Source organism: Paroedura picta, chromosome 4, assembly GCF_049243985.1.
Source record: "Paroedura picta isolate Pp20150507F chromosome 4, Ppicta_v3.0, whole genome shotgun sequence".
Taxonomy (NCBI): Eukaryota; Metazoa; Chordata; class Lepidosauria; order Squamata; family Gekkonidae; genus Paroedura; species Paroedura picta.
The window spans coordinates 922469-949990 of record NC_135372.1 but is presented as its reverse complement, the minus strand read 5'-3'; the positions used below and the strand labels follow the sequence as shown (position 1 = coordinate 949990).

The 27522-nt window shown below is 52.0% G+C and overlaps 3 protein-coding genes and 1 non-coding gene across 11 annotated transcripts in view; 3 read left to right on the top strand and 1 right to left on the bottom strand.

Moving 5' to 3' along the window:
* The window catches only part of PWWP3A (PWWP domain containing 3A, DNA repair factor), a 30294-nt gene extending 28923 nt beyond the window's left edge, over positions 1-1371 (top strand). For all 8 annotated transcript variants that reach the window (XM_077331423.1, XM_077331422.1, XM_077331420.1 and 5 more), the window contains one exon: positions 761-1371. In XM_077331423.1, coding sequence (XP_077187538.1) covers positions 761-851 — 91 coding nt within the window. In that variant the 3' untranslated portion in view covers positions 852-1371. The remainder of the gene's footprint in view (positions 1-760) is intronic.
* Positions 1372-6129: 4758 nt separating this feature from the next.
* On the top strand, positions 6130-6203 carry TRNAN-GUU (transfer RNA asparagine (anticodon GUU)). Its single transcript has one exon. It is a non-coding gene; the product is annotated as a tRNA-Asn (tRNA).
* Positions 6204-6427: 224 nt separating this feature from the next.
* Positions 6428-12822, top strand: NDUFS7 (NADH:ubiquinone oxidoreductase core subunit S7). The gene is made up of 8 exons (XM_077331434.1): positions 6428-6560; positions 6849-6888; positions 7523-7591; positions 8493-8610; positions 10830-11009; positions 11722-11768; positions 12381-12469; positions 12614-12822. The coding sequence occupies exons 1-8, from the start codon at positions 6545-6547 to the stop codon at positions 12709-12711; spliced, it is 657 nt and encodes a 218-aa protein (XP_077187549.1). The 5' UTR covers positions 6428-6544; the 3' UTR covers positions 12712-12822.
* Positions 12823-13039: 217 nt separating this feature from the next.
* GAMT (guanidinoacetate N-methyltransferase) lies at positions 13040-26553 on the bottom strand. The gene is made up of 6 exons (XM_077331433.1): positions 26295-26553; positions 19965-20110; positions 18186-18249; positions 16236-16303; positions 14222-14332; positions 13040-13482 (listed from the first exon to the last, which is right to left on the bottom strand). The coding sequence occupies exons 1-6, from the start codon at positions 26476-26478 to the stop codon at positions 13345-13347; spliced, it is 711 nt and encodes a 236-aa protein (XP_077187548.1). The 5' UTR covers positions 26479-26553; the 3' UTR covers positions 13040-13344.
* Positions 26554-27522: the final 969 nt, after the last annotated feature.

The following is a 27522-nucleotide window of genomic DNA, read 5'->3' as shown; positions in this document are numbered from 1 at the left end:
TTGAGGATGCGGAGACTGGATGATTAGGATTATGCCATCACTGGTGGATTTTTATTGTTGACCGATTGGTTATTAATTACTGTTTAATTTTATTGTTCATTGCTATGGATTTTAGGGGGTGTGAGCCGCCTCAAGCCTTCAGGGGGAGGCGGGATACAAATAATAATAATAATAATAATAATAATAATAATAATAATACACTCTTCTTTTAATGATCCCATAACTCATAGCGTTCAGCACGGACATGGGAAACCAAGTCATTTCTTGGTTGACTTCTTTTTTGTGCTTCAGTCAAAGGATTATTTATTCATTCATTTATTTGCTTCCTTGCAGCTGTGGGCAGTTTACATAGAATGTTGTGAAATAGCTTCATAGAACATTATAACAATCTGTCAAATAACAATCCTAACATAGCATGCCAACCCGAACAGTATTTTAACAGAACAATAACACTGACAAATCCTTGGGGAGGTCAGATTATTCAATCACGGAAGGGGCATCTGGGGGGACCAGCAGGTGTTCTGAGTCAGTCGGCCTCAAGCAAATGCCTGGTGGAGGAGCTCCCTCTTGCAGGCCCTGCGGAATTGTGGGAGTTCAGGCAGAGCCCTGGTCTCCCCTGGGAGCTCCTTCCACCAGGTGGGGGCCAAGACACAGAAAGCTCTGGCCCTGGTTGAGGTCAAGCGGGCTTCCTTGGGGCCGGGGATCCACAGCCAGCAGTTACTTTTAAAAAACAAAATGTATATTTGTTTGCTTACTTCAGGGAAAAGGAAGTATTTGAAGAGGGGATCTTGGAGAAGAAACGCAAGAAACGCCTGCAGCAGCTGACTCCCTCTCCTGAAGCATCCTTGTAAATCTGGCGGCCATCTCCTTCTGAGCTCGCGGCAGGGACCCATGTACATAGAAGAGACGAAAACACTATTATTTTGTACAGGAAACATATTTCTTTTTTAATGTTTAAAATTACATGTCTGTTTGGTGGTTCAGCAAGTGGAACCAATCCCTGTACCACTTTCTCTGTCTCCCCCCCCCCCACATCCCCATAACCCCAACTGCATTTTGCGACATGGATGGAGATGCAGGCCAGCCCCTTCATGTTTCTCCTGCAGGCATCGTTATGTTGGCCCTGGGGCAGGAGCTTGCTGGAGTGGGGCTGCACTGACCGGGACAGAAGCTGAGGGGGTGGGCAGGCTTGCTGCATCCCAACTAGGAGCCCATGGCATGCCTCATTCTGCGGGCACCTTGGAATATTTTCTGACTCTCGGGCAAGTGGATGGAGGGAGAAAGCAGCAGGTAAGGGGCAGCATCTCTCCTACAGCCCCTGCTGTTCTGATCATTGAAATAAAGCATAACTATTGTGTTGCTTTTTCCTTACCTGGAGGGCCCAGGCCGGCCCGATCTCATTGGAGCTCAGAAACTAAGCAGGATGGGCCCTGTTTACTACTTGGATGGGAAACCACCAAGAAGAATTGGTTGCTATACCCTAAACAGTCTTCATAGAATGATAGATGGGGAAGGGGCCATGCAGGCCATCTGGTCCCACCCCCTGCTCAGTGCAGGATCAGCCTCCAGCATCCAGGAGAAGGATCTGTCCAGCCATTGCTTGGAGACGGCCAGTGAGGGGGAGCTCCCCACCTCCTTAGGCAGCCCATTCCACTGCTGAACTAGACTCCTAGAATCCCAGAGTGGGAAGGGGACATGCAGGCCATCTGGTCCCACCCCCTGCTCAGTGCAGGATCAGCCTCCAGCATCCAGGAGAAGGATCTGTCCAGCCATTGCTTGAAGACGGCCAGTGAGGGGGAGCTCCACACCTCCTTAGGCAGCCCCTTTCACTGCTGAACTAGACTCCTAGAATCCCAGAGTGGGAAGGGGACATGCAGGCCATATAGTCCACCCCCTACTCAATGCAGGATCAGCCTCAAACATCCAGGAGAAGGATCTGTCCAGCCACTGCTTGAAGACGGCCAGTGAGGGGGAGCTCCCCACCTCCTCAGGCAGCCCCTTTCACTGCTGAACTAGACTCCTAGAATCCTAGAGTGGGAAGGGGCCATGCAGGCCACCTAGTCCCACCCCCTGCTCCCCACCTCCTTGGGCAGCCGATTCCACTGCAGAACTACTTGGACTCTGAAATTTTTTCCTGATATCTAGCCGTTACCATTCTACATGTAGTTTAAAGCCATTACTGTAAGTTTAAACTACTTGTAGAAGGGTACTGGCATCCTTCAGGGGAAAAGGAAGTATTTGAAGAAGGAATTCTAGAAAAGAAATGAAAGCAGTGACTTCCCTGCTCTCCTGAAGTGTCCTTGTACATCTGGCTGCCAACAGGAACCTTTCCCTGCCCTCCTCCAAGTGACAACCTTTCAGATACTTAAAAGAGATTCACCCTGTCCCCTCTCCACCTCCTCTTCTCCAGGCTGAACATTCCCAAGTCCCTCGGCCTTCCCACCTAGGGCTTGGTCCCCAGGCTCATCCTTGTCACTCTCCTCTGCCCCCTCTCCATTTTGCCCACGTCCTTTTTGAAGTGAGGCCTCCAGAGCTGCACGCAGGGCTCCAGGTGGGGCCTGACCAAAGTGGCATCCAGAACAGGGACTATGACCTCTTGTGATTTTGACGTGATGCCTCTGCTGATCCAGCCCGAGACTGCATTCGTTAGTGCCGCGTCCCACTGCCTGCTCATACTTGGCTTGAAATCCCCAAGCACCCCAGGATCTCACTCACACCCACTGCTACCCGGAAGTGTCTCTCCCCTCCAGTCTGCCTGCTGCTCATTTCTGTGACCCAGATGTAGAGGTCTGCCCTTCTCCTTACTCAGTTGCATCTTGTTCTCATGTGCCCACTTTGCCAGCAGGCTCAGCTCTCCTGGGGCCTGGGCTACTCCTCCCAGTTTGGTGTTGTTGCAGAACAGGGCCCCGCTCTAGCCTTCCCCCCCCCTTCCTTGGGTGGAGCCTCTTTTTGTCTCTATTGTTGCCACCACTCACTGGCTGGAATCACCCTTCCCTGGGGACAGTGGGACCCTCCGCTAGGCCCCTAGTATTTGGGGGCTAAAGCACTGGATCTTTGGGTCCTGCCTGGAGAGTTGGCAAGCATCCAGTTTTGCCTTGTTTTCCTCCCAATGCGTGTGTGGGAGGGGAACTAAGTGGTCCAGAGCAGTGCGCCTCAACCTGCGGGCGCGCTCCCTCTCCCCGCCCCCCCCCCCGGAGTAAAAAACTTCCCAGGCCGCAAGCTTGCGACCCGGGAAGCTTCTTACTGAGGGAGGGCGGGGAGGGAATCAGGGCCGGGCCGCGCATCGTGCGGGCGTGGCCTGAAGTGCGGGCGTGGCTCTATGCGCGGGCGTGGCCCGATGCCCTGCCGGTCCCCAGCCTCAGAAAGGTTGGGGACCACTGGTCCAGAGCACCAGTCACTTTTTTATACAAAAAAGACTTGTGTTTATTTAACTATTTGCACCTTGGATGAGGACATTAACCGTCCAGCACAAAACAAGGGAGTGGGGCTTGTAAGCGCACGGGGCATGTCAGATAAAAAGGGAGAAGAAACGTGCTCCTCTTTTCCTAAATGCAGGGGAGGTTCACAGCCCAGCTGCTCAGCCTGGTTCCTGCACCTCCTTGCTGGCTGCTCCTCTGGCCTCCCACTGTGTCATCTGGGGCCGGGCCCTGCCCCTCTGCCTGGGGCAACCAGAGCCACCCAGACAGGGAGGGCTGTATACAAATGTGATAGATAAATAAGAGCACTATTGGATGAAGCAAAGGCAAAAGTTTATTTTGCAAAAAATAAGATCGAAACAGAACAGCAGAGATGGCTGAACCTGTGATCTCTGCCTTCCCGGGGCCAGAGGAAATGTTTTAATCCTTGATTGGTCCATGCACAGATGCTAAATATTTAGGATGGTATTGGGCTGGTCAGACACCAGGTCCATTGCTGGGATTCTGCTCTGATAGGCCAATAGAACTGTCACTCCGGTGCTAGGGGCGGGCATCATAACATCACTTCCAAAATCATTGGCATGACTATTTGGAAAGCCCATGGAAGACACATTAGAGCATAAAGTGCAACCTGGCTGGCAAAGTCTGATGGTCCAAGGACAGGACTGGGATAGAATGTGGTGCATTCTAGGTGTGCGTTCCTGAACAGCTAAACAAGATGTCTTTCCAGAAAATGGTGGATTAAGAACATAAGAAGAGCCCTGCTGGATCAGACCAGGGGTCCATCTAGTCCAGCATCCCTTCTCACAAGATGGCCAACTAGTTCCTCTGGATAGACAATACCAGGGCAGAGAGGCCAAGACCTTCCTAAGATCCCTGCTGGATCAGCCTTGTGGCCCATCTTGTCGAGCATCCTGTCTCACTTAGTGGCCAACTAGTTCCTTTGGCCAGCCAACAAGGCATACGGGCCAAGGCCTTCCTAAACCCATAAGAAGAGCCCTGATGGATCAGGCCACGGAGTAGTACACCTGGTCCAGCACCTTGTCTCACACAGGAGCCAACCAGGTCCTTTGGGTAGCCGACAGTAGGTCAAGCCTCCCCATGATGTTCTGATGGGTCAACTGGATTTTCGGATGGTTAGGTGGGCAGGGAACGGGCTAGAGAACCACACCCACGGAGGGGTAGCCAATGGCATTTTATCAGACTGAAGGGAGGCGAGCAGCATAGTGCCACAGGGCTGGGTCCAGGGGTCCTCTACTTTTCAGCATGTTTATCACTGATCTGGACGAGGGGGTAGGGGGGCTCCTCAGCAAATTGGGAGGGGAAACAAATGCCCCCAAAAACGGAGTTAGAGTTCAATAAGATCTAAACATACTGGAAAAGTTGGCAAATGATATGATTGTTGGAGAAGAGCTATGGAGGAAGGATCCACACTTTGGCACACAGACCTACTTTGCCACTGGATTTTACTGTGTGGAATGGCACAACCTGCAGGCAAACAGAAGAAAAAGAAGAAGAGTTGGTTCTTCCATGCCGTTTTTCCCTACCTGAAGGAGTCTCAAAGCAGCTTACAGTCGCCTTCCCTTTCCTCTCCCCACAACAGACACCCTGTGAGGTGGGTGAGGCTGAGAGAGCCCTGAGATTACTGAAGAAGAAGAAGAATTGGTTCTTCTATGCTGTTTTTCTCTACCCAAAGGAGGCTCAAAGCGGCTTCCATTCGCCTTCCCTTTCCTCTCACCACAAGAGACAACCTGTGAGGGAGGGGAGTCTGAGAGAGCCATGAGATTACTGAAGAAGAAGAAGGGTTGGTTCTTCTATGCCGCTTTTCTCTACCCAAAGGAGTCTCAAAACAGCTTACAGTCGCCTTCCCTTTCCTCTCCCCACAACAGACACCCTGTGAGGGAGGTGAGGCTGAAAGAGCCCTGATATTGCTACTCGGTCAAAACAGAAGAAGAATTGATTCTTATATGCTGCTTTTCTTTACCCGAAGGAGGGTCAAAGCGGCTTACATTCACCTTCCCATTCCTCTCCCCACAACAGACACCCTGTGGGGTGGGTGAGGCTGAGAGAGCGCTGATATCACTGCCCGGTCAGAACAGTTTTATCAGTGCCGTGGCAAGCCCAAGGTCACCCAGCTGGCTGCATGTGGGGGAGTGCAGAATCAAACTGGCTCACCAGATTAGAAGTCCGCACTCCTAACCACGACACCAAACTGGCTCTCGTTGCTGTTGCTGAAGTGGACAGAAGCTGCACTATTTAGCAGGGATCCATGCCCGGCATTCATAATATGGCTTCTGAGCTCTCACAAGCAGGATCCCACTGGAGACCAGAATCCTAGAGTTGGGAGGGACCTCCTGGGTCATCTAGTCCAACCCCCTGCACTGTGCAGGACACTCTCAGCCCTTCATGCTCCTCGGGGGCAAGCGATGGACGTTGGAGCCCAGGGCCCCTTGCTCCGAATAAGACGCTATTGGCCTTGACGTGCTGGACTCCAGCTCTGTCCTGCAGCTTCAGACCAACGTGGCCGAATCCGGGCTTGGCAGGCTCCTTTCTCGGTTTCCCCCCAGAGCGTCCTTGCATTTCCTCCAAAGGGGAGCCGCCTCTTCGCCCTTCCCCTGCGGCCTTATTGATGCTGCGGCTTTTTCATTTCTTTTTTCATTTTTCATTCAGTTTCGAGTCTTCACCCGTTTTGCGAAGCCTCTTTCCCAGCCAGGTCTCTGTGGCGCAATCGGTTAGCGCGTTCGGCTGTTAACCGAAAGGTTGGTGGTTCGAGCCCACCCAGGGACGCGTGTCCTTTTCCCCTTTGCAGGCGGCCTCCTTTTGCCGGGCAGCCGCGAGCAGGAGAGCAGCGCGGATCCGACAGGGGCCGCCAAACAGTCGGCGCTGCAGAGCCCGAAGGGGGGCGCCCTCCTCGCCCTCCCCCCCTCCCTCCCTGGCGCGCGCGGGGCGGGACTCGTTTCCTTCTCCGGCCGAGAACCGAAGCGCCCCCTGAGGGGCTGCAGGCGCCGGAGTCGTTCCTCCGCCCACCCGCCAGGGGGCGCCCGCGCAGGCCCGGAAGGAGCCCGGAAGGGGCGTCGGAGCGCTTCGGCGGCGGCACCACCGGAGGAGCCAGAGGAGGCCTGGAGGACATGGCCGCGACGCCCGGTGAGTGCGCGACGGGGAAGGGGCCGCCCTTGGCCTCCCGCTGGCAAGGGACCCCTGGCGCGCCCCCCTCGCCCTTGCCTGCGCGGGAGGGGTGGGTGGGCTGCTTGCTTCTCTAGCGGTGGGGTGGCCGAAGAGGGGGGGGGCTCTCCAGATGTCCATGGACTACAATGCCCATGTGCCCCTGCAGGATGCTTCCCCCCCCCCGTGCATCTCAGTGGGCCTCCTTCCTCCTCGCGGTCCGGCTCTGCTGCTAATTCCGTTTCTTCTGCGTTTCCCCCCCCCCCCCAGCATCTCGCCTCGTCCTTGGCGGCAGCGCCTCTCTCTGGAGGTAAGGAAGCCCCTCGGCTCGCGGCCCCCGGGACTGGGTGCGCCGCCCAGCTCTGAGGAGCCCCCGCGAGCCCCCGCGTGGCGCTGCTGCTCGGAGGGGAGGCCGGCCTGCTGGTTGTCCGCTGCTTGCAGGTGGCCCTGGGGGGGGGGGGTGAGCGGGGGCCCGGTGAGTCTCCGGATGCGGCAGCCTCCTTGCGGGGAGGGGTCGGCCGCCCAGGCCTTCTCCTTCGCAGCCCGGAGCTCTCCTCCTGCCCAGCTGCGTCTGGAGACCCGCTTAGAGGTTTTGCTGTGGTGTGAGAATGCGGGGCAGGGGGGGGGGGTGCTAGATGGAGGCCAGTCCTGCACCTTTCCTTCCTAAATAAAGAGACTTCTTCAGCCTTGAGAGTCTGCAAATTGGGGGTTCGTCAGGAACCTCACAGCCTGCACGGCCAGCTTACTGGGGAGGGTGGGTGTGGACCTAGACTGTGGGCTACAGTCCCCAGACCCAGCAGCTTGTTCTGGGAGCCCCTGGGGCGTTGGATCCTCCTGGATCCATGGGAGGAATCCACTGCACACACACACACACACACACACACACCCCGCAAGGGTTTTCAGAGCTGCCCTTTGGACTGTGACTCTCAGGCCTTCTCCAACAGGCCTCTGGCGGCATCCTCCGGTCCTGCCCGGCCACTTCATCAGACAGCGGCAGCCAGAGGGGCTGACAGGTAATCCTGATGCTGCATCGTGTGCGCAGGAGGGGGGGAGGCACCTGGGGAGGCGGTCTCTGGATCCTGTCGGCAACTCATGCCCACTGGCTTGATTTTGACTTTGTGTGATGCTCATTGGAGAGAAAGACCCGAGCAGTTGTTTGGCTGGATCAGACCAATGCTTTTTGCTCCCAGCTCCCTCGCTCACTTTTTTGGAAGTAAACAAGTTCAGAAGGGCCTTTACTGTGGCTAGATTTGCAGCCCCCTCCTCAGCCATCATGCCTGGCAACTACAATAGGATTCCACTCTGAGAGGACCTGCCCTCACCGCCTCGGAGAAATGGAGACCGGGGAGCCCGTTCCTGCCTCTGGCCCTGGAGGAAGAGCTCTGTCCACTTCAGGCATGCCTGCATCCCAAGGCAGGGACTTCCAAAGTTTAACCGTTTTCTTTATTTTATTAGTTAGTCTTCTATAACAGGGGTAGTCAACCTGTGGTCCTCCAGATGTTCATGGACTACAATTCCCATGAGCCCCTGCCAGCATTTGCTTGTTCTGGCCGCAGCCCAAGGCCTGGTGGAACAGTGCCATTTTACAGGCCCCAGTCTTGGGCCACAGCCAAAAAGGCCCTGTCCGCGGTTGAGGCCAGGCACCCTTCCTTCAGGCTGGGAACCAGCAACATGTTGGCATTAGACGATCTTGGGTGAAGCAGTCCTGCCCTCTATCCACCCTTCAGCTTCTGTGGATGCCCCTGGGCCCTGATGTGATGGCAGGGGCTCATGGGAATTGTAGTCCATGGTCGTCTGGAGAGCCACCCCTGCTCCAGGGGCTAATCTGACAGGGTGGGGGCGGTGAGAGGTAGGCGTGTCCCAGGAGCCATGTTCTTACACTGACAACCTCCTGGGCTGTGCTGTTTCCCAAAGCGCCGGTCAGCTGCAGCAGAAGAGCACGGCCATAGTCCAGAAGAAACCCTCCCTCCCCAGCAGCCGAGGCGAATATGTCATTGCCAGGCTGGATGACTTGATTAATTGGGCCCGTCGGGTGAGTAAGAGCTGTTCTCCTGCCCCACTGCCCGCAGGGAGGGGTTCTCTTTTCTGGGAAGGGGCCGGAAAGGCTGCAGGAGGGGTTCCTGACCATAATGGACTTGCTCACAAGCCTGGGAACTGGCCGTCGCCTGCAGGAGGGCTTGGTGGGTAGGCCATGGGTGTAAAACTGGGGGGGTCCGGTCTCCTGCCCTTCTTTCTGGCCTACCTGAGGCGGAGCCACCGTAGTAGTAGTAGTAAAGGAGGGGAGAGGGGGTGAAAGGAGGGCCAAGGGGGTGGGTGGTGATGTCACTTCCAGTCGCATAGCACTTCTGGGGGTGGGGCGGGGCAGGGAGGCGTGGCCAGTTGACATCCATTCTGGGGGTCCTTGTAGCCTGGACATTTATTTAAGGGGCACCTCCTAGGGAGATGGCGCCTCTTCAGCTGGCAAATGGGCCCTCCCACCTATACAGATGTCTAGTTCTATCCTGGTTTAATGCCGGTTGTGGTAAACGTATCTAACATTTTTTAATGTAATGGTCCTCTGCAAATGTTTTCCCTAACTCTGTTTGATTCTGCTATGCAACTCCTGCCAGTCACACGGGTGCGTCCAGGGAGCAGGGCGGACAACCGTCAGATCGGCTTCACCAAGCCACTCTGACCTTTCGCTCCTTCTTCGCAGCGGAGAGACTCTGAACCTTCTGAGGCTGCGGGAGCCACACTTTCAGACATGCTTTCCGTCACACCGCAAAGAGCCTTGGGCTGTGGGAGCAGCTGCTGCAAAAGCAGCATTTTAAATCTTCGGCACACCTGAACGACTTCGTAGCATTGCTGGGCCGGAGCCCCACCCGGCTCCACCGCGGTTGAGAAAACAGTTGGGGGGCAGCGTGGCCCCCGTGGGAGCCCCGCTGGGGACTCCTGGCCTGTCCTCTACACTTGTTTGTTGGCTTGGAGCTTTTGCTTTGTTGTTCTGTGAAAAGTTTTAATGGCGAGTCACTCGTGGCTGAACCAAGGCAAATGACAAGGTGGGGAGGCAGCCATGGCTGGACCTGGACAGAGGCTGAGCCTTGGCAGAAAAACACACAAATAAAAGACCAAAAGGGGGAAAAAACTGGAACTGGGACCATAAAAACCCAACTGATGACAGTTAGGACCTTCCAGGTTGACTCTTTGTATTAACAACAACACTAGAGTCCTTTAAGGACAACAAAGATTTGTTCAAGGTGTGAGAGCTCAGGCCGTGAATAAATCTTCAAGGTGCTCCTGGATTCTGTTTTTTGTGTGTGTTCTACTTCAGAACTACACAGTGGCCCACTTGAATCTGTCTGTATTAATGTTAAAATTATATAACTTGTGCACAATTTTTAAAAGACATTGAGAATTATAAACAAGCATACAGCTCATAAAGGTAAAGGTCCACCCTGTGCAAGCACCGAGTCATGTCTGACCCTTGGGGTGACGCCCTCTAGCGTTTTCATGGCAGACTCAATACGGGGTGGTTTGCCAGTGCCTTCCCCAGTCATGACCGTTTACCCCCCAGCAAGCTGGGTACTCATTTCACCGACCTCGGAAGGATGGAAGGCTGAGTCAACCTTGAGCCGGCTGCTGGGACTGAACTCCCAGCCTCATGGGCAAAGCTTCAGACTGCATGTCTGCTGCCTTACCACTCTACACCACAAGAGGCTCATACAGCTCATAGGCTATTGCAAAACTGTGTGCTGTGTACTATATTAAGAGTAGTCAAACTGCGGCCCTCCAGATGTCCGTGCTGGCAGGGGCTCATGGGAATTGTAGTCCATGGACATCTGGAGGGCCACAGTTTGACTACTCCTGTACTATATGAACCAATAGTCCGATGCGTTTTGGCCCTTATAGGAACTTCTTCAAGGTCCTATAAGATTTTAACACACAGCAGTTCGTTACACATATAAAATGCATGCAGCAGCCCTCTGTAAATGAAATCTCACCAGAAAGAGGGTGTCGTGTAATTTAGAATCTCCTGTAATTCTAAACAATCCAGGCTAATGTGTTATGTATTCCTACGGTCTTTATAAAACTGGGCACAACGAAAGTGATGTATAATTTTGACTTCAATACGGACAGCCAGCCTTGGAAGGTCCTGTCTGTGTTCAGCTGGGTTTCTGGGGTCCCTGAGCCTTGGCAAAGCCAGGAGGTGAGGCACGAGAGACCCCGCTGTCCCCTCTGACGTCCGGCATCGCTTCCCCACCTGCCCCACAGAGCTCCTTGTGGCCCATGACCTTTGGCTTGGCCTGCTGCGCTGTAGAGATGATGCACATGGCGGCCCCTCGCTACGACATGGACCGCTTCGGGGTGGTCTTCAGGGCCAGCCCCCGGCAAGCCGACGTCATGATCGTGGCCGGCACGCTGACCAACAAGATGGCGCCCGCCCTCCGCAAGGTACGCGTGAGGCCTGGCCCTTGGCCACGGCGTGGAGGGAGGGAGGGAGACTCAAGACCCCACCAAGCCCCGTCACGAGAGGCACACGAGGGGGACGGCGGCTTTGGCCCTCTTCCTCCTGGCCCCTTCCCCGCCAGTATGTTAACAGGACGGGCCTATCTCATGGGGCTGTCGTCAGGACTGCTGAGTCACGTCTCCAGCCTTTGCGAGGATTCTGACACTGGGTAGTGAGCATCACTTCAAAATAGGTCCCATAAGGCAGAGCTGGACCACTAAATGGCACAGGGTCAGGACATCTAATTGTAATTGTTTCAGGCCAGAGCTGCTTAACAAGATGCCATTTTAAAGGAATCCCAGCTACCTTCAGTCAAGATCCGAGTGCTTTCCTTGCCGTGCTTTCATGGCATTCATTGCAAATGTGATTTAAAAAAAAAAATCTGCCCAATCAGATCTTCAGTAGCCAATGCGAAGTTTTGCTGAGCAAAAGCTCCACCCACTTTGTAAAAACCCTTGAGGGGCACCAGGAGAGGTATTTTGGGGACCCCAGGATGAGTGTTGGACTAGAACGTGCGAGACGCAAGTTCAGACTCTGAAATGCAAAAAGAACTGCCCCAAGCATCTTGGGGGAAGGGTGGGATAAAGTCAGACAGAACCAGTAACCATGTTGGAGGGGACCAAAGTTCAAGGCTCACACGCTGCCTGTTTTCCCCAGGTTTATGACCAGATGCCTGAGCCACGTTACGTGGTTTCAATGGGGAGGTAAGGCCTTTCTTTCTCTGCTGGGCTCAGCTCTTCTGTGACCAGCTCACAGAATCCTGTCTCTCCTGGCCAATTTATGAGGATTTGAGATTTATGATCTGGTCAAAGACCAGGATGAAGACTGCTCTTGGGACAGCCTGTGGCCTCCTGGGGAGCCGCCCCCTAAGGGTGCCCCTTGAAATAGCCTCCTTGAAGAAACGGAGGTTCCAGCTGTGTGCTGGAATTGGCCAGGAATAATCCAGCCAAAGGCTTCTTAAAAGAAGGATTGTCCACTCCCTTGGGGCGCCATACTGAAATCCTTGGGGGGATTTTCTTTTCTCGGATGTGTGTGTGTTTTAGAGTGCTCTTCATTATTTCCCTTTCGGTGGGGAGGGGAATGCAGTGATAATTTTGCATACCTGGAGCAGTTGTGGCTTAATGGTTAAGAACCAGCAATCCAGAATAATTGAAGTAACCGGAGAAAATTGGGGAGGGAGGGAGGGGGGGGTCCCTCCAGAAATGGACTCAGCGGTCTCCCTGTTGAGATCCAGGAAGTCACTAGGAGATGCTGGCCCGTGACAATGCAGCTCATCCCTCAAAGCAACCTTTCACAAAAGATTCTTGCCCTTGCAGCTGCGCGAATGGGGGTGGCTATTACCATTACTCTTACTCCGTGGTGCGAGGCTGCGACCGGATTGTGCCGGTGGACATCTACGTGCCAGGTAAAGGGTTTTTGAAAGCCAAGAGGTTGTTCAGCCAGCTTGCAGCCCTGGGGACTTCCTTTCCAAAGCAGTGGGCTCTCTGCAGTCCCGGCCTGGCCTCCCCCCAGCCTGGCCTTTCTCTCTCTCTTTATATTCTTCTCACAGGTTGTCCACCTACAGCTGAAGCCCTGCTCTATGGGATCTTGCAGCTGCAGAAGAAGATCAAGCGTGAGAAAAGGCTCCAGATTTGGTACCGCAAATAATTTTTCAGATCTCTTATGCTGTTGGACTGTAAGTGGACTCCCAGGGTGCAGTTAAGCTGGTTTTCATGTGTTTTTCTAATAAAGTTGCTTATATATGTGTGTACACACCCAGATGGACGTGCGGTCTTTTCCACCCTTTTTCTCACATGAGATTGTATCGCAAGAAGCAGGGAGGCCCTGAGAGAACCCCACAAGCCCTTCCCAGACACCTCCTCCTCTCCCCTCCCCAGCTTATATATGTACCCCCAGATTTCCGAAGGTAGAGCACAAGGGGCTTCGTGCTTAAAACTGCAGAGCTATAAACTGATTTTAAAAAAGAAAAGAAAAGAACGTTGTCAAAATGAGTATATTTTGCCTTGGGTTTCCAAACTGTGCTCGTAAAACCTGGTCAGAATCCTCAAGCAGCAGCTTGGTGTGCCTCAGAACCTGTCAGCAAGATGATGTTGGGAAAAGGTGATGGAAATCAAACCGCTCACTTTGACAAGGCTCGGGGGACTGTGGCCTCCTCTTGGACCTCTCCTTCTCCGGATGCGGAAGGGAGGTTCTTCCTGCTGCTTCTGTTGAGGCTGTGCTGAGGGGCTGTTTCTGTCCCAGCCCCTCTCAGCAGAATCCGGGGACTGGGATGGGTTGCTGTTATTTGATGAGGGTGGGGGTGATCATCTTGGGAAAGGAGTAATACCTGCAGTCACCCGGGGGGGTCAGGTCCATGACAGTGGTGTGGATGTTCTCCTTCTTGAAGCCAGCCTCTACCAGGTGCCCCACTTGTGTTTCCTAAGAGGGAGGGCCAAAATCAAAGCATTCAGGAAGCACCAAAGACCTTCTCAGGGCAAGTGGCTCCTATAGTGCAATATTGTTGAGCTTGTGGGCACCTGTGGAATTCTGACACAACATGGTGGATGCAACCACAAAAGAGCTGCCACAGGGGGAGGAGGAGCCAGCTGCCAAAGGCACACTGCTGCTTAAACTCCGTTACACAGTGTGACCTTTGTGTTGTGGTGGCAACGTCTGCCGCAAAAAGCAGTTTTACTCTCTGCATGCCCAGGCAACCGAATGGCAGCTTGAACAGCTTACAATTCTGCATCCAAGAAACTGGCAGGCCGCCACAGATAACGGGAGGCCCCTGCGGTCCATTTGCCATGATCCCCCCCCCCCCCCCCCCGTCCAGTCTGCTCCAGTCCCAGCACAGGAGCTAGACAGGAACCCACGGCCAGCTCCGATCTACTTAATAGCTGTGATATATCTTTTGACTGAAATTAATGAGGGTTTAATTTTCTAAATATTTGGGGGGGTTTTGTTCTCCTCAGTCAAAGATTAAACAGCAGCCATGATAATAATTAATAGGTAGGCCTGGCTCATCCCCGATTCCACCTCCACACCGCAGCCGAAGGCCGCATCACAGAGACGAGAGGATTAACCCCTCTGCCTCGTTCCTCTGTCCCTCTCCCAGGGGCCTTTCCCCCTTCTTCTGACCCAGAGGCCCCATGAGCTCCGCACCTGGCCTCCCCCTCACCTGAAACATCTTCTCAATGTCGGAATACTTGTTCTTGAGCAGTTCCCCCCAAGAGGTCAGGTTGCAGTAAGTGAGAACACCACCGGGTTTGAGCAGGCGATAAGCATGATGCTGTGGGGGAAGTCAACAGGTGAGAAAACAACTTCCAAGTGGGTCTCAGCTCCAGTTTTGACGTGGCTCGGTGGGCAGCCAGGGGCTTCCAAGAGCCACCAAGGTCTCGCGTTCTCGCTTCCTCCTCCGGGGAAGCCAAGTAGGCGTGCTTCTTCCGGACCTGCTGTCCAGAGGGGGGCTCACCAGACATGAGCGGGTTTTGCACCTACAACAAGATACTAGTCCAGCCCACAGCTGAGGCTGTGGCCTCTTCTACCCAGGGAGAGGATCAGGTCACGGGGCTGGCGGCTCTCCTTCAACTGCTCTCTCTGCAGCAGCCTGCCAGGACTTCCCTGCTAGTGAGCAGGAAGGAGTTTCCACCAGAGGCTTAGCCCCCCTCTCGATTCCAGATTGGGCGCATGCCTTAGGACAGTAGCTTTGCAGCCTGAATGGCAAACAAACAGCACTTTGTACGGGAAGGATGCTTTATCATCAGGATAATCCCGGTGGACCACTTTTACCATCTCCTACTGAAGGGGGGAGCTAGAGTTGCCAGCTGTGGCTTTGGCTTCTACCATGGACCCTTGCTGCAATAACTCTGGGTCCGTCCTAACCTCTCTGCCAGCCTCCCTCCCTCACGGGGTGGTGGTTGTGAGGGAACGGAGGAGAGGAGAATGAGGCTATAAAGCCTGCTTTTCTTTGTGTTGTTTATTACATTTGTAGTCTGCCTGCCTCCTTGGGGGTCTCGAGGAGTCGTCCCAACTTTAAGTCCCAATTGGAGAGAAAAGCAGGGTATGAATAAAGGCCTGCCAAAGGACACCTTGTGGGTTTGTTCCTGAGAAGAATTTGAACCTGCCACCACCCCGATCACACTCCACTGTGCCGGTTTAGTGTCTCAGGCTCACCACTCCTCAAGGAAGAGCCAGGTGGGCAGCTGAGCCTCTTGGGCACTGAAAGTCACCTGTTGGTGGAGTCCGGTGGGACCAGAAGTCTTACGAAGCGGGTCCTGACCTTCTAGGTCAGGGCAGAGGATGGAGCAGTCTGCCCCAACCCCAAAGTAGGTCAGGGAGCTTCTGGACGTGGGCCCCAAGCTCCCCCCCCCCCCCAGTTTTCTTGATTGGTGTACACTGCTTTTTATTTTCCCCCTGAGAGGTTACTATGCTAAGTAAATTTGCATTGGAGGGTCACTGTCCCAAAAAGATTGGGGTGGGCTAGATCTGGGGAGGCCTGTGTTCAAATCCTCACTCTCACTAATGCTCTGATGACATAGTCTAGCCTACCTCACAGGGAAGTGTCCGTTCGATGGAGAGTGGGGGGGGGGAATCTAGTATGGTGACCTGAGCAGAGGACCAGAAACGTAGAGGATCCTCTTCTCCCACCCCCTGAGGAAACTCAGAAGACCCCCCCACTGGATCAGACCTGTAGTCTCTCTAGCACAGCATCCTGCCTTGCACAGTGGCCAACCAGCTCCCCCGGACAGCCAACAACGGCACAGAGGCTGAAGCCTTCCCCTGAGGTGGCCTCCTAGCTCTGTGATTCACAGGCTTAGTGCCTCTGAATGTGGAGGCCACCAGGGCTAGCATTCATTGATAGATGTATCCTCCATCTATTAGGGAGTTGGACTAGATCAGGGATGGCCAAACTGGCTCTCCAAATGTCCAGGGGCTCATGGGAATTGTAGTCCATGGACGTCTGGAGAGCCACAGCTTGGCCACCTCTGGACTAGGTGGTTTGTAGGACCTCTTTCCACTCTATGATTCCCCTTTTAAAACTGAGAAGTCACAGCCTCGCAAGGTTTTCAAGGCAAGAAACAGCTGAAGGCAAATTGCCTCTCTTGCAACCCTGGACTTCCCTGCTGACCCTCCGAGGCCATCCAGGGCAGGATCCAGAGGGATTACAGAACGGTCTGTGAATCTGGTCTCACCTTGATGAAACCGAACTGGTGCGTGTGCCAGGTGCTCTCGGACAGCGGGTACGTGTCGTAGAGGATTCCTGCGGGCAGGGAAGGAATCAGGCGTTAGCACCAGGTGCTGGAGGCAGAATGCCCAGAAGGCTGCTGACCTAACCTGGCCACCATTAGCAGACTCTGGCTGTGCAGAAGGGCTGGATCTCACAGAGATATCGTCATCCCTCCTGTGCATCTGCCTAGCAAGAGAGGTCGACTTCTGTGGGCTTAGGAACATGATGTGCCACCCTGAGGTCGGGCCTGAAGTGTGGGAGTGATTTGGATTGGAGCATCTTGCGCCTCCTTCACCCCTTTCCCTGAAATGGCCCCAGAGGAGCACTGCTGCCCTACACACACACCTGTGAAACCACAGGCCTAGCAAGCTGAAGCCCGCTCTTGTTGTGTATCGTGGTCCTGATCCAAATCAAGCCCCGTGCACTCAGCCGGTGCCGATCCGGGGGCAAATGAATCATGTAGCTGGGCCCTCTTATCAGCCTGGGTCAGGAATAGATTGCAGTGAGGAGGGTGTGACCCTCTGGAGAAGGGGTAGTCAAACTGCAGCCCTCCAGAGGTCCATGGACTGCAATGCTGGCAGGGGCTCATGGGAACTGTAGTCCATGGACATCTGGAAGGCCGCAGTTGGACCACCCCTGCTGGAGAAATCAATTTGATCTCTTGCTGCAACAGAGTCAGGTGGGTTCCCCAACCGCCTACTGTGGGAACCTCAGATTTCCTCCCTGGCCCAGGCCCCAGTCTGAGTCCCGACATGACACCCTCTTTCTGGGGAGCTTTCGTTTAGAGAGGGCTGCAGAAGTGACTGGCTGGCTTATTTCCCACAGCCCCGGGTTTCCTGCCATCCCCTTTGGTGCCATGAGCCCCTCCCCGGAGAAAGGGTTGTAGCCAGCCAGGAAAGGAGGTGGCCCCAAAGTGCCGTGCTGCTGTCTGGTTCTCTTCCACGGATTACACTTGAGCCCCCTTGCAAAATGTCTGTAGCTGTTTCTGAAAGACGGCCAGGTTCTCCCAAAGGAGCGGGCATCTGTGTTGCCCTCTTGCGGTGTACAAGCTCCTGGCACCTTCCCAACTGCATAGCCCAGAGCATGCTTTATGCTTACCTAATAAGAGCAAATAACTCCGATCAGGGGAGGCGCCCACACTGGCAAGAAGGGGCTGGCTGTCTCCCGCTGCCCTGGTGAACCCAGTTTCTCAGAGTCCAGGTTCCGCTGCAGACTCTAGAACCGCTGACCTCTGAGTGCACTCGCCTCTCCTTCGTTGGCCGCAGTTCCTGGTTTCCACTGCTTAGTCGTGACCAGGTTTGCTCCCCCCTAAGGACCATTTGCAGTGTGCATTTCCCCACAATCAGCTGCAAGCAGAGTTAGAGCTGTGGATCTGCACGGCATGTAACTCAGCACCTTATTTCCCAAGAATGCTCCAGCAGTGCATCACGAGCTGGCCGTTTTCAAGTAAGCTCCGTTCAGCAAAGATCCCCATTCTCCTGACAACTCTTCCTTTAAATCCATTATCCCCTTGTTCCTTCCCAGGGGCCTGGCTCTTTAAATCCGTTGGCGCTCCAGAAAAGGGAGGAAGGAAGCGGGCCCTTAAACAACTGCTTCTCTCTTTCAAAATTGTGATGATTGTGATGATAAAAGACATGAATAGCTACTCTGACTGCCAAGAGAAAAGCAGCCATTAATTCCCAGGAAAGAAGAACTGATCAATTTGGACAGGCCTGGCATAACTGACCTGAGCTAGAGGGAAGGAGTGGACCTGGAAGGCGGGGGGGGGGGGCCATGCTTCCGGAGAAAGCCCTGTCTGGGCAGCCTTGCAGTTGCCTTTCAGGAGAAGGCGGGAAACAGCCACAAATCGGATCTGGCAAAAAAGACGGGAAGGAGACACCACAGCAACAAGGCTGGACATTGGAAGAACTCTTACCGTCAAAATGTCCGTCCGGCAGTGTGGGGACGACGTCTTCCCACAGACCCTTCAGGGGGATGACCTTGGGGGAGAAACGGATCAGTGAGCCTTCAAAGGGAGAAGCTCAGCTGCTGCGCTCCAGCACTGGCGGTGGTTTCTGCCTACCTCCTGATCCCAAAGACCATGCCTTGTTTATCAAAGCTCCTGCCAATTCAGCTCAATCCAAACATCACAAACTGCGAACAAGCGGGCTCATTTTTACCCTGCGACAATTGGGTGATATTTGGGTGGGTCTGGGGTGCAGCAGGGTGGGGGGACAGCCTTGTATGACTTTTGAGCATTTTCCTCCCTCACCCACTATGGCTCCACGCAAGCTTTGTCGGGCCTTTTGCGTAACCCGGCTCAGTTCCAGGTGGATAGCCCTGTTGGCCTAGGGCAGCAGAGTCCAGGGGCACCTTTGAGTGTTTGCGTGCACACAGGCGCTTGTCTCCAGGATAAAACCTTGTTCAGTAACCTTGCTGAGTTGCTGTTTAACTTGCTTTGGTGGCTCCAAGGGGCTGCGAAAGAGCAAACCGGCTTGCTCAGCATTTGAGGTCAAAGGATCACACCAGCATCTGCCCTTGCCAACTCTAAACTGGTTTAACTATCAGGCCGCAGGAGTCGGAGGTCTAAGGGCCTTGGATAATGAGCTGTGAATTAGGCAAAGGCCGCCCTTCACAACGGCACTCTCAGGTGCTTCTCTCGTAATGAATACCTTGGGGGGTGGAGACGCACGCAGAAGGGGCCAAGGGGCACCTCCGGGAGTAAGATCTAGATGGTCTATAAGGAGCAACAAAAAGTTTCATAGAATGCATAGAGGGCAGAAATAGTATTGTAATATATAGTTTTTAATTTCAACATAAGTGCAATTTGCCAGGTACCCCCTGATGTCCCTCCAAAAGTGGGGCCATCTGGTCACCTTAAGTTTGGGACAAGAGCCTGTCATCTCCTCCCCCCCTCCCATTTTGCCTACACGAATTCTCAGATTCAGTCACTGGCATTTCTACTTAGAGGGTCTTGGGGACGATGCTGCTCAAGATCCTGGAGTCCGCGCATCAGAGGTCCCCTACCTGTTTGCGCTTGTGGGCACCTTTGGAATTCTGAGAGACAGCATGGTGAATGCAGCCACAAAATGGCTGCCACAGGAGGTGGAGCCAGCTGCAAAATGGCTGCTGCAAGTTACTTTCAGTCACAACGGTGAAGGTCGTCTTGCGATGGCAGCTGCTGCCCAAGCAATGTTTGTCATAAACCTCCACAGACCATCAAGCTCCCCATGGACAGTCAAAAGACCCACCTGGCCCCACCTGCTTTCTAAAAACACTTGGCATGTTGTAAGCCGGAGAGGGGCCGTCACAGAAATAAATGAACAAACAAATGAATGAGCGGCCAGGGATGGGGGAGTAGGATGGGCAGATCCAGGCTGGCTGGGAAACGCCTGGAGACCTGGGGGGAGGGACCTCAGAGGGGCACAATGCCATGGAGTCCACCCTCCAAAGCGTCCCCTTACTCCAGGGAAACCGATCTCTATAGTCTGCAATGCCAGGGGGCCTGCCACTTCCACTTGGAGGCTGGCATCCCTACACGGCACCCCGGAGTAGACCATAGCTGAGTGACCTGAGTGTCCGACTCGATATAAGGGAGCTTCCTGGGCACACTGATCGGGAAGAGGGTCTGGAATAGATTGGGGGGTTGGGCTAGCCATTCATCCCCGCGGACAAAGCCCACAGCCGCACCTTCCTGGCCACCTTGCACCCCTACCTTGTGTGGCTGCGTCTTGGCCCACGCTTGCAGCCTCTGGAACACCCCCTCGTTGCACTCAATGATCCAGTGCTCCTCAACGCCAAGCGCCCCGATCTTGGTGGCAGCGATGGCCATGCCGAAGCCCACTTCCAGCACGCGGCCCCCTGCAACACGCAAAGAGAGGAGAGCCGGTGGCAGCCACTGACTGGCCAGGCAGCCTGGGCGTGGAAACCTCCCCCGCAGCCACACCGCCGATCGGCTCGCCGTGGACAAGAGTTATTTGTACAGCAGCAAAAGTGTCTGGAAAAGAGAAAGTGACGTGGCCGGCGTGTCTCTCTGCAACAAAGTCTGAAACAGTTTTGTCTCGTTAGAAATACAGCTAAGGTGACCGATGGGAAGGCTTATAAAGAGCAATGAAATTCTTCTCTCCGTGTAATTCTAGAAGAGACGAGGAGAGTTGGCCAGTGAAAAAGAGGCAAGGCGGGGGGGGGGGGGGGAATGTGTGTTAACAGAAGAATTCCTCTATTCCAACTAGGGGTTAACTTTAAACGTGAAGAGGCCTCTGTTCGGTTCCCAAGAGACCTTGACCTCTGTTTTAATATTTTGGATGCCTGCAATTACTATTACAAAGTTGAAGAAGTCTCTCAGCCAAATTAGACCTTACCTAGGATTCACAGAATCAGAATCATAGCGTTTGAAGGGACTTCAAGGGTCATCTAGTCCAACCCCCTTCACAATGCTAGAAGCTATCCACCCACAGTGACCCCAATTTCATGACCCATTGATCTCCCCACCAAAAATCTCCAGAACCCAGCCTGGCCTGGAGGAAGTTCACCAACCGTCCCACAGTGGCGATCAGCGATTCCCTGGGTCTGCAAAGGAAGGGCCACAAGAGACCAACCCTGGCCCATCCCTTCCTGCCCACCCACTCGCCATCTGCCTAAGCTCATAAGATCAGCATGTCTGTCAGATGGCTATCTACCCTCTGCTTAAAAACTTCCAAAAAAGGAGAACCCACCACCTCTCAAGGAAGCCTGTTCCGCTGGGGAACCGCTCTGGACGGTCAGGAGGACCTTCTGGATGTTTAGCTGAAAATTCTTTTAGATTAATTTCAACCCATTGATTCTGGTCCGACCCTCTGGGGCAACAGAAAACAACTCTGCTCCATCTTCTATATGACAGCCCCTCAAGTACTTGAAGATGGCCATCGTATCACCTCTTAGTCACCTTCTCTTGAAGCTAAACCAAACAAGCTCCCCCAAACTTTGTTCATATGATTTGCTCTCCAAACCCCTCACCATCTTTGTGGCCCTCCTATGGCCACGCTCCAGTTTCTCTACATCTTTCTTCAGTTGTGATGCCTAAAACTGAACATGGTACTCCCAAGTGAGGTCTAACCGGAGCTGAGTAAAGTGATAACATCACCCCACATGATCTGGACACTCTACTTCTTTTAATACAGCCCCAAATCCTGTTTGCCTTTTTAGCTACCAAGTCAGACTGCTGCCTCATCTTCAGTGCCAAGACAAGTCTCCCCCGTCCGATACGGATGCATTTGATTTTCTCTACCTAAATGCAGAACTTTACTTCACTATTAACATTAACTTTAGCCTAGTTGTCCAGCTTGCCAAGATAATCCTGTATTCCGATTCTGTCGTTTGCTACCCCTCCAAGTTTAGTATCATCTGCAAATTTATTAAGCCCCCCCTCTGTTCCTTCATCCAAATAATGTGTTGAACAACAAAGGGCCCAGGACAGATCCCTGAAGTACTCCACTCGTCACTCCTCTCCAAGAAGATGACAACACCCTTTGGGTACAATCTGTCAACGCGTTCTCAATCCATCTAACAGTAAGAGGATATATACCGCATTTTTATCATCTTGCTAATAAGAACATCATGTGGAACCTTAGCAAAGGCCTTACTGAAATCAAGGTAAACTATGGCCACATTTCCATGATCTAGCAAGGTAGTAACTTTCTCAAAAAAGGTTAGTCTGACATGATGTTCCTGAGAAAGCCAGGCTGACTTGTAGTGATTACAGCCATCTGCTATAGCTGCTCAAGGACTGACTGTTTGATGATTTGTTTTTAAATTTTGCCAGCTATAGACATCAAGCTGATGGAGCAATAGTTACCTGGATCCTCCTTTCTCCCTCCTTGAAGATAGGAACACATTTGCCCACCTCCAATCTTCTGGCATTTCATCTGTTCTCCAAGAATTGTCAAAAATAAAGGTCAGGGGGTCAGAAATTGCAGACAATTAATCTGGTCCAGAGGATTTGGTTTCATTTAAAGAAACCAGGTGTTTATGGACTAGCCCTACAGTGATCTTAGGCACAGTTCCTCTCCCTCATCATGTGAAATGATTTTGCCACATTGAGTACGATTCCCCTCGCAAGAGAAGACTGTGGAGAAGTAAGAATTGAGCAGTTCAGTCCTCCCTTCATCACCTGTTACAATGTCACTTTCTGGTCCTACCATGTCCCTATTATTTTTCTTACTTTGCATATAACTAAAGAATCCTTTCTTGTGATTTTGCTCTTTATTATTCTCTTGCTAGCCTAAGCTCATACTGAGCCTTAGCCTTTCTAACACTCTCCCTACAATCCTCGGTTATTTACGTTCCTCCTTCCATTTCCTAAATGAGTCTTTTTTATTGCTCAATTCTTTTGAAAGCTGTTTATGGAGCCATCCTGGTTTATTTAGATTCCTCCCCATTTCCTACCTCAAGGGAATTGTCTGCTATTGGGCCTTCAGTATTTCACTTTTGAGAAACTCCCAACCTTCTTGGACTTCCGTCTCCTTATGTTTTTCTGACCGTGGGATTCTAACCAACATAACTTTAAGTCTGTTAAAATTTTGCTCTCCTGAAGTCCAGCCTGTGTGTGTGACTATGCACAGCTTTTCTCTTCCCCAAGATCCAAAAATCACATGGTCACTACTACCAAGTGCAGCCCCAACTTTTATCTCATCAACCAGTTCTTCCCTATTGGTAAGTCTAAAATAGCAGAGCCCCTGGTTGCCCCTTCCACTTCTGGGAAATGAAGCTGAGCAAGACAAGTCAAGAATTTATTGGATTTGTCATACTACTCTTTTGGTTATTAAAGACGCAGAAGACAAGATGTTCTCTTTGTGTTTAATGGCAACCTCAGTTGGAGCACAGGAATTCTTCTGAAATACAAGATTTATTGAGGCACACTTCCCTCCCCCCTCCTCTTTGTATCTATCTTCCCATGTGAATTTTCAATTGAAAATGACAAACAATACATTCAGGACAGCTGAAACCATGTGTAATGAGATGATGTAACTTGCCACAAAGTGAGGTGGTACTCAATAATTGCTCAGATGACTTTTAAAAAGGGGATCCATGCAAAAGTGGGGCACACGTAAGGACTTGCAGGGGCATTTCACTGACCCTTCCCCACTGTTTCTTCCTTCCTGTCAGCCCTCATGGTCTGTCCACCTTTCCAGTTTCCTTTTCCCCTTCCCACCCACCAGCCAACATACCCTTTGTTCATCTTCTCTTCCCTCCCTCCAGCCATTCCCCCCTAATATTTCTGATTTTGTCCTGCAGGTCTGTGGCCTTTTTCAGGCTCACTGAAAGGCTTGTTCATGGCCCCGGTCTCTGGACTGATTGGGCTATGCTGATAAGTAGATATCTCAATAAAGAGAGGCACTAAATGATTACAGCTTAATGGAAACAAACCTCTGAGACCAGAGACAATCTGCACCTGAATCCAACAGACATATTGCCTTTGTCTGCTGCTCATGAGCTTCCAGAGGTAACTGGCTGGCCATTGTAGTAAACAGCACACTGGATTAGATGGATTCGTTGGTCTTTCCCTCTCTTCTGTTCATATCTTAGATCCCCGACTGCAGCTGTTGCAGGAGACGTTCCGTTTGAATCAAGCCCACAAGTGGTAGATATTTCACCATGTGGCTATTCTTAGCCGCAATGCAACCAAAGAATGGGTCAGGGGGCCTCGCTCGTAGCCCAGCTGATAAAAGCCTGTTTTGGACAGAAGAAGAGCAGCCGAGTTGTGTGCGTGTGTTAAGCCCCCTAGAACATGGATTCCCGACCAGGGTTCTGCAAGAGCTCCCCAGGGATTACACGGCCTTTCCCAGAAGTTCAGATGCTGGCATCCCTAGATGTCACTTCCCCTGTTGCTCCACAGGCCCAGTCTCTTTCCAGCAAAAGACTGATTGGCTGGCTGGCTGGCTGGCTGGCTGGCTGGCTGCTGCATCTTACTTCCATACCCAGTTCTCTGAAGGGCTCCATGAAGCCTGAAATATATTTCAGGAGTTCCTCCGAGGTGAAAAAGTTGGGAAAGGCTGTCCAAAAAGCTCCATTGCTTGACTTGAAATCCACCATAAAGGAACTTCATAAAGGAACTAACCCCAACCCTATCAACAAGAAATTAAATACGACTACCCCTTTCTTAAGTGTGAGGCTGATTCTCAAATTTATTGCCAATCACAACGGTGCTGCTGCTGCATATCCTGTCAAACCTTAAAGTATTTATTAGATTTTTAGTTGCTGCACATGCAAAGGCTCTCATGGCAACTTACCACGTTAAAACCAATCAGTTAAAAACCACATACAAACAAACAACAGAGAGAAAATAGTAACACTGAAGTATTAAAATATGAGCATATCCACATTACCGCTATTGAAACAGCCCAAACATGTGGTGATCCTCCAAAGGCCAAGCTAAACAATCGAGCTTTTCATGCCTTGAGGAAAGGAAACAAACCCAGTGGGGCATGGGTGTTCTCGTGTGCTTTCCAAAGGGGGCACAGCTGAGAAGGCCCTTCTCCTGGTAACAGCTGATCAAGCCGTCCTGGGGCCAGCCACTGGTAAGAGGCCCCTAGATGATGTCCCAAGATTGGCGCTTGGATGTTGCTTTCCCCATTCATAACTTTTCCCATTCATAAGTTTTAAAGTTTGCTTTCTCTCTGCTGACGGATATTTCAATTCATGCATCCAATGCAGTGGGAGCACTAAGCCTACAAAAGCTTGTGCTTTAATAAACTGGGTCCTCTTTCGAGCAACTGAGGTGGCTACCCCAATTCAGTCCTGTAACATTAGAGGACACCACACCCTGCACTCCTTTAGATGCCCAGTCTCCAGTAATCAATAGACGGCGTTCCCACATATTGCTGGAGCCCAGCTTGTAGGATTTTGAGCATAACTTTGCTGGCATGAGAAATGAGTGCAATGGTGCGGTAGTGTGAACATTCTTTGGCATTGCCCTTCTTTGGGATTGGAATGTAAACTGACCTTTTCCAATCCTGTGGCCACTGTTGAGTTTTCCAAATTTGCTGGCATATTGAGTGTAGCACTTTTACTGCATCGTCTTTTTCTCCTTTTAGTTGATCCATGAGACACAGGTCCCCTTTCTGCGTCTGATCTGTGCAGAGCTGTGTCTCTGTGGAACTCTGAACTTAAATAACTGAATAGTGTTTTATCATACTTTGATGATGACTAGAACGGTCTTAAATATAAATGTTCGTTGTAAGCTGCCCTGAGTCCGCTTGCTGGGATAAGTGGTCTAGAAATTAGATTCTAAATAAATACATTCAGATGGGAAGGGTCAGGATGTCCTTGCCTTGGAAACGGGCACCGGTTTTGGGAGGGTAGTTTCAGGGGGGGTCCAGCTTTGACAAGGCTGGCGGGAGGAACCAGGACCATGAGCAGGGGCCATTTTGCTGCAGCCCCGACACAAACTTAGCTTTGTAAGCTCCCTCGACCCAACTGGCCAGGAGTAATGATTAATATAAGCATAATAAATAAACAATGAAGAATGAATGAATGAATCAATCAGTCCTTTGGGGATTTTTGGCACTGAATATTCAGTACAATGAAGAGTTCTACAGAAGTAAAAAGTTTGCTCTATGCTTCAGTCTTTTAACACTCATTTTCTATTATTATTATTAACATTTCTAAACCTCCCCTTCCTAATACGATTGAGGCAGTGTACAACATTTTAAAATTCTCCATAAATGCAAACTCTGATGAAACAATACAAACAGTCAAAACCATCAAGCTATCCACCTGAGTGGGCCAGGTCTCCCTTACCTCTGAGGCTTTCTTATCTGCTTTCAGCCTGCTTGAGACACCTGTAAGTGGTCCATGCTGTGCGTGCGTGTGCGTGCGTGTGCTTGTGCTCCAGTTGGATTTTAAGAACTTGTAGCATGCTTTTTGTTGTTATGTTTCAATTTGTACGCCAACCTCAGACAGATTCCCTGAAGAGGCAGCCCAGAAATTTGGAAATAAATTTGTCATAATAGGAGTACTTAAAGAAAAGAAAGAAAGGTGCTGCATACGTTTTGCCTGCTCCTCTTACCTCTGGAGGCGGCCACAGTTGCAAGGGAGTGCATGTAGGGGGTCTCCCACCGCTCCATCACCGGCTTCCCCAGGATCTCCAGGTGGGTGTCCGTTTGATCGTAGCCTGCAGATGCTTCTGTCCAGGAGGGCTTGCAGTTCTCTCCTTCCGAAAAGATGGGGTGGCCAGCCGTGGAGGAAGCCATGGCTGGTTTTGTGCAGCAAAGACAGGAGGCGTCTGAGGCAGGCAAGAGCAAGCACTCAGAAAAGGAATAGCCTGCTGGACTCTGGACCGACTTTAAATAGACACAAGTTGGGAAATGCTGAGTCTGCTGTTGAGAAACTGGGAACAGAGAAGGGATTGGGAGGACATCTGCTGGAAGGAGATCACAGTGCAGATTCTTCTAAGTTTTAGGTGAATTGCCCTTGGAAACTGATGAACTGCAGATTCCTGTACTACTGGAACAGGCAGGGTTACCGCATTTTGGAGAACAAAAAAGGTGGCACATTTCCTGACGGACTGCTTCTAAGAAGTGATCCCTAGGACAAATCTCATTTTAAACCCCCCTGCTAGTTAAGCTGTGATCACTGCTATTCTCTAGGAGGGCTTGCCAAGAGGGCGTCTAAAAATGCAATCAATCAGTCATCCTGCCCTTCCAAACCCCAAAAGAGGACCTTTTCATCCAGTTATTTAAAATAACCCCCAAAAGGATGGATATCATAAAAGGAGAACATGTCCTCTAGAAAGAGGACAGTGATAACCCCAAGAACAGGGGCCTTCAACATGGTGCTCACGGGCTCCATGGCGTATGTGGCTCCACCTTCCCTGGTGGCCATTTTGTGTTGCAACCATCCAAAGGTCCCTGCAGGATGAGAAAGGTTGGGGACCCCTGGACCAGAACGTCTGGCCTTGCAAAGAAAATGGCAGGTACTATAGACTTAATACAAGCATAAAGCAGAGCTTCTTCACATAGTCTGCGATGAAATTGTGGGCCTCGTGACAATGGGATTCTGGGAGAAGGAGAGGAGGAGGAAGAAGAAGAAGAGGAAGAGGAAGAGGAGGAAGAAGAAGAGTTGGTTCTGGGAGGGCACTGAAAGGCAATTAGACAATTTCGTATAAGAGATATCAGTCAGCCTAAATCATGATGGCTAAATAGAAGCTCCGTGTTCAAAGGCAGTCTTCCTTGGATGGGGAGGCTGTGGCTCCCTGGCATGCAGACACTGGAGCTGGCAGCCTTGAGCCCCACCAC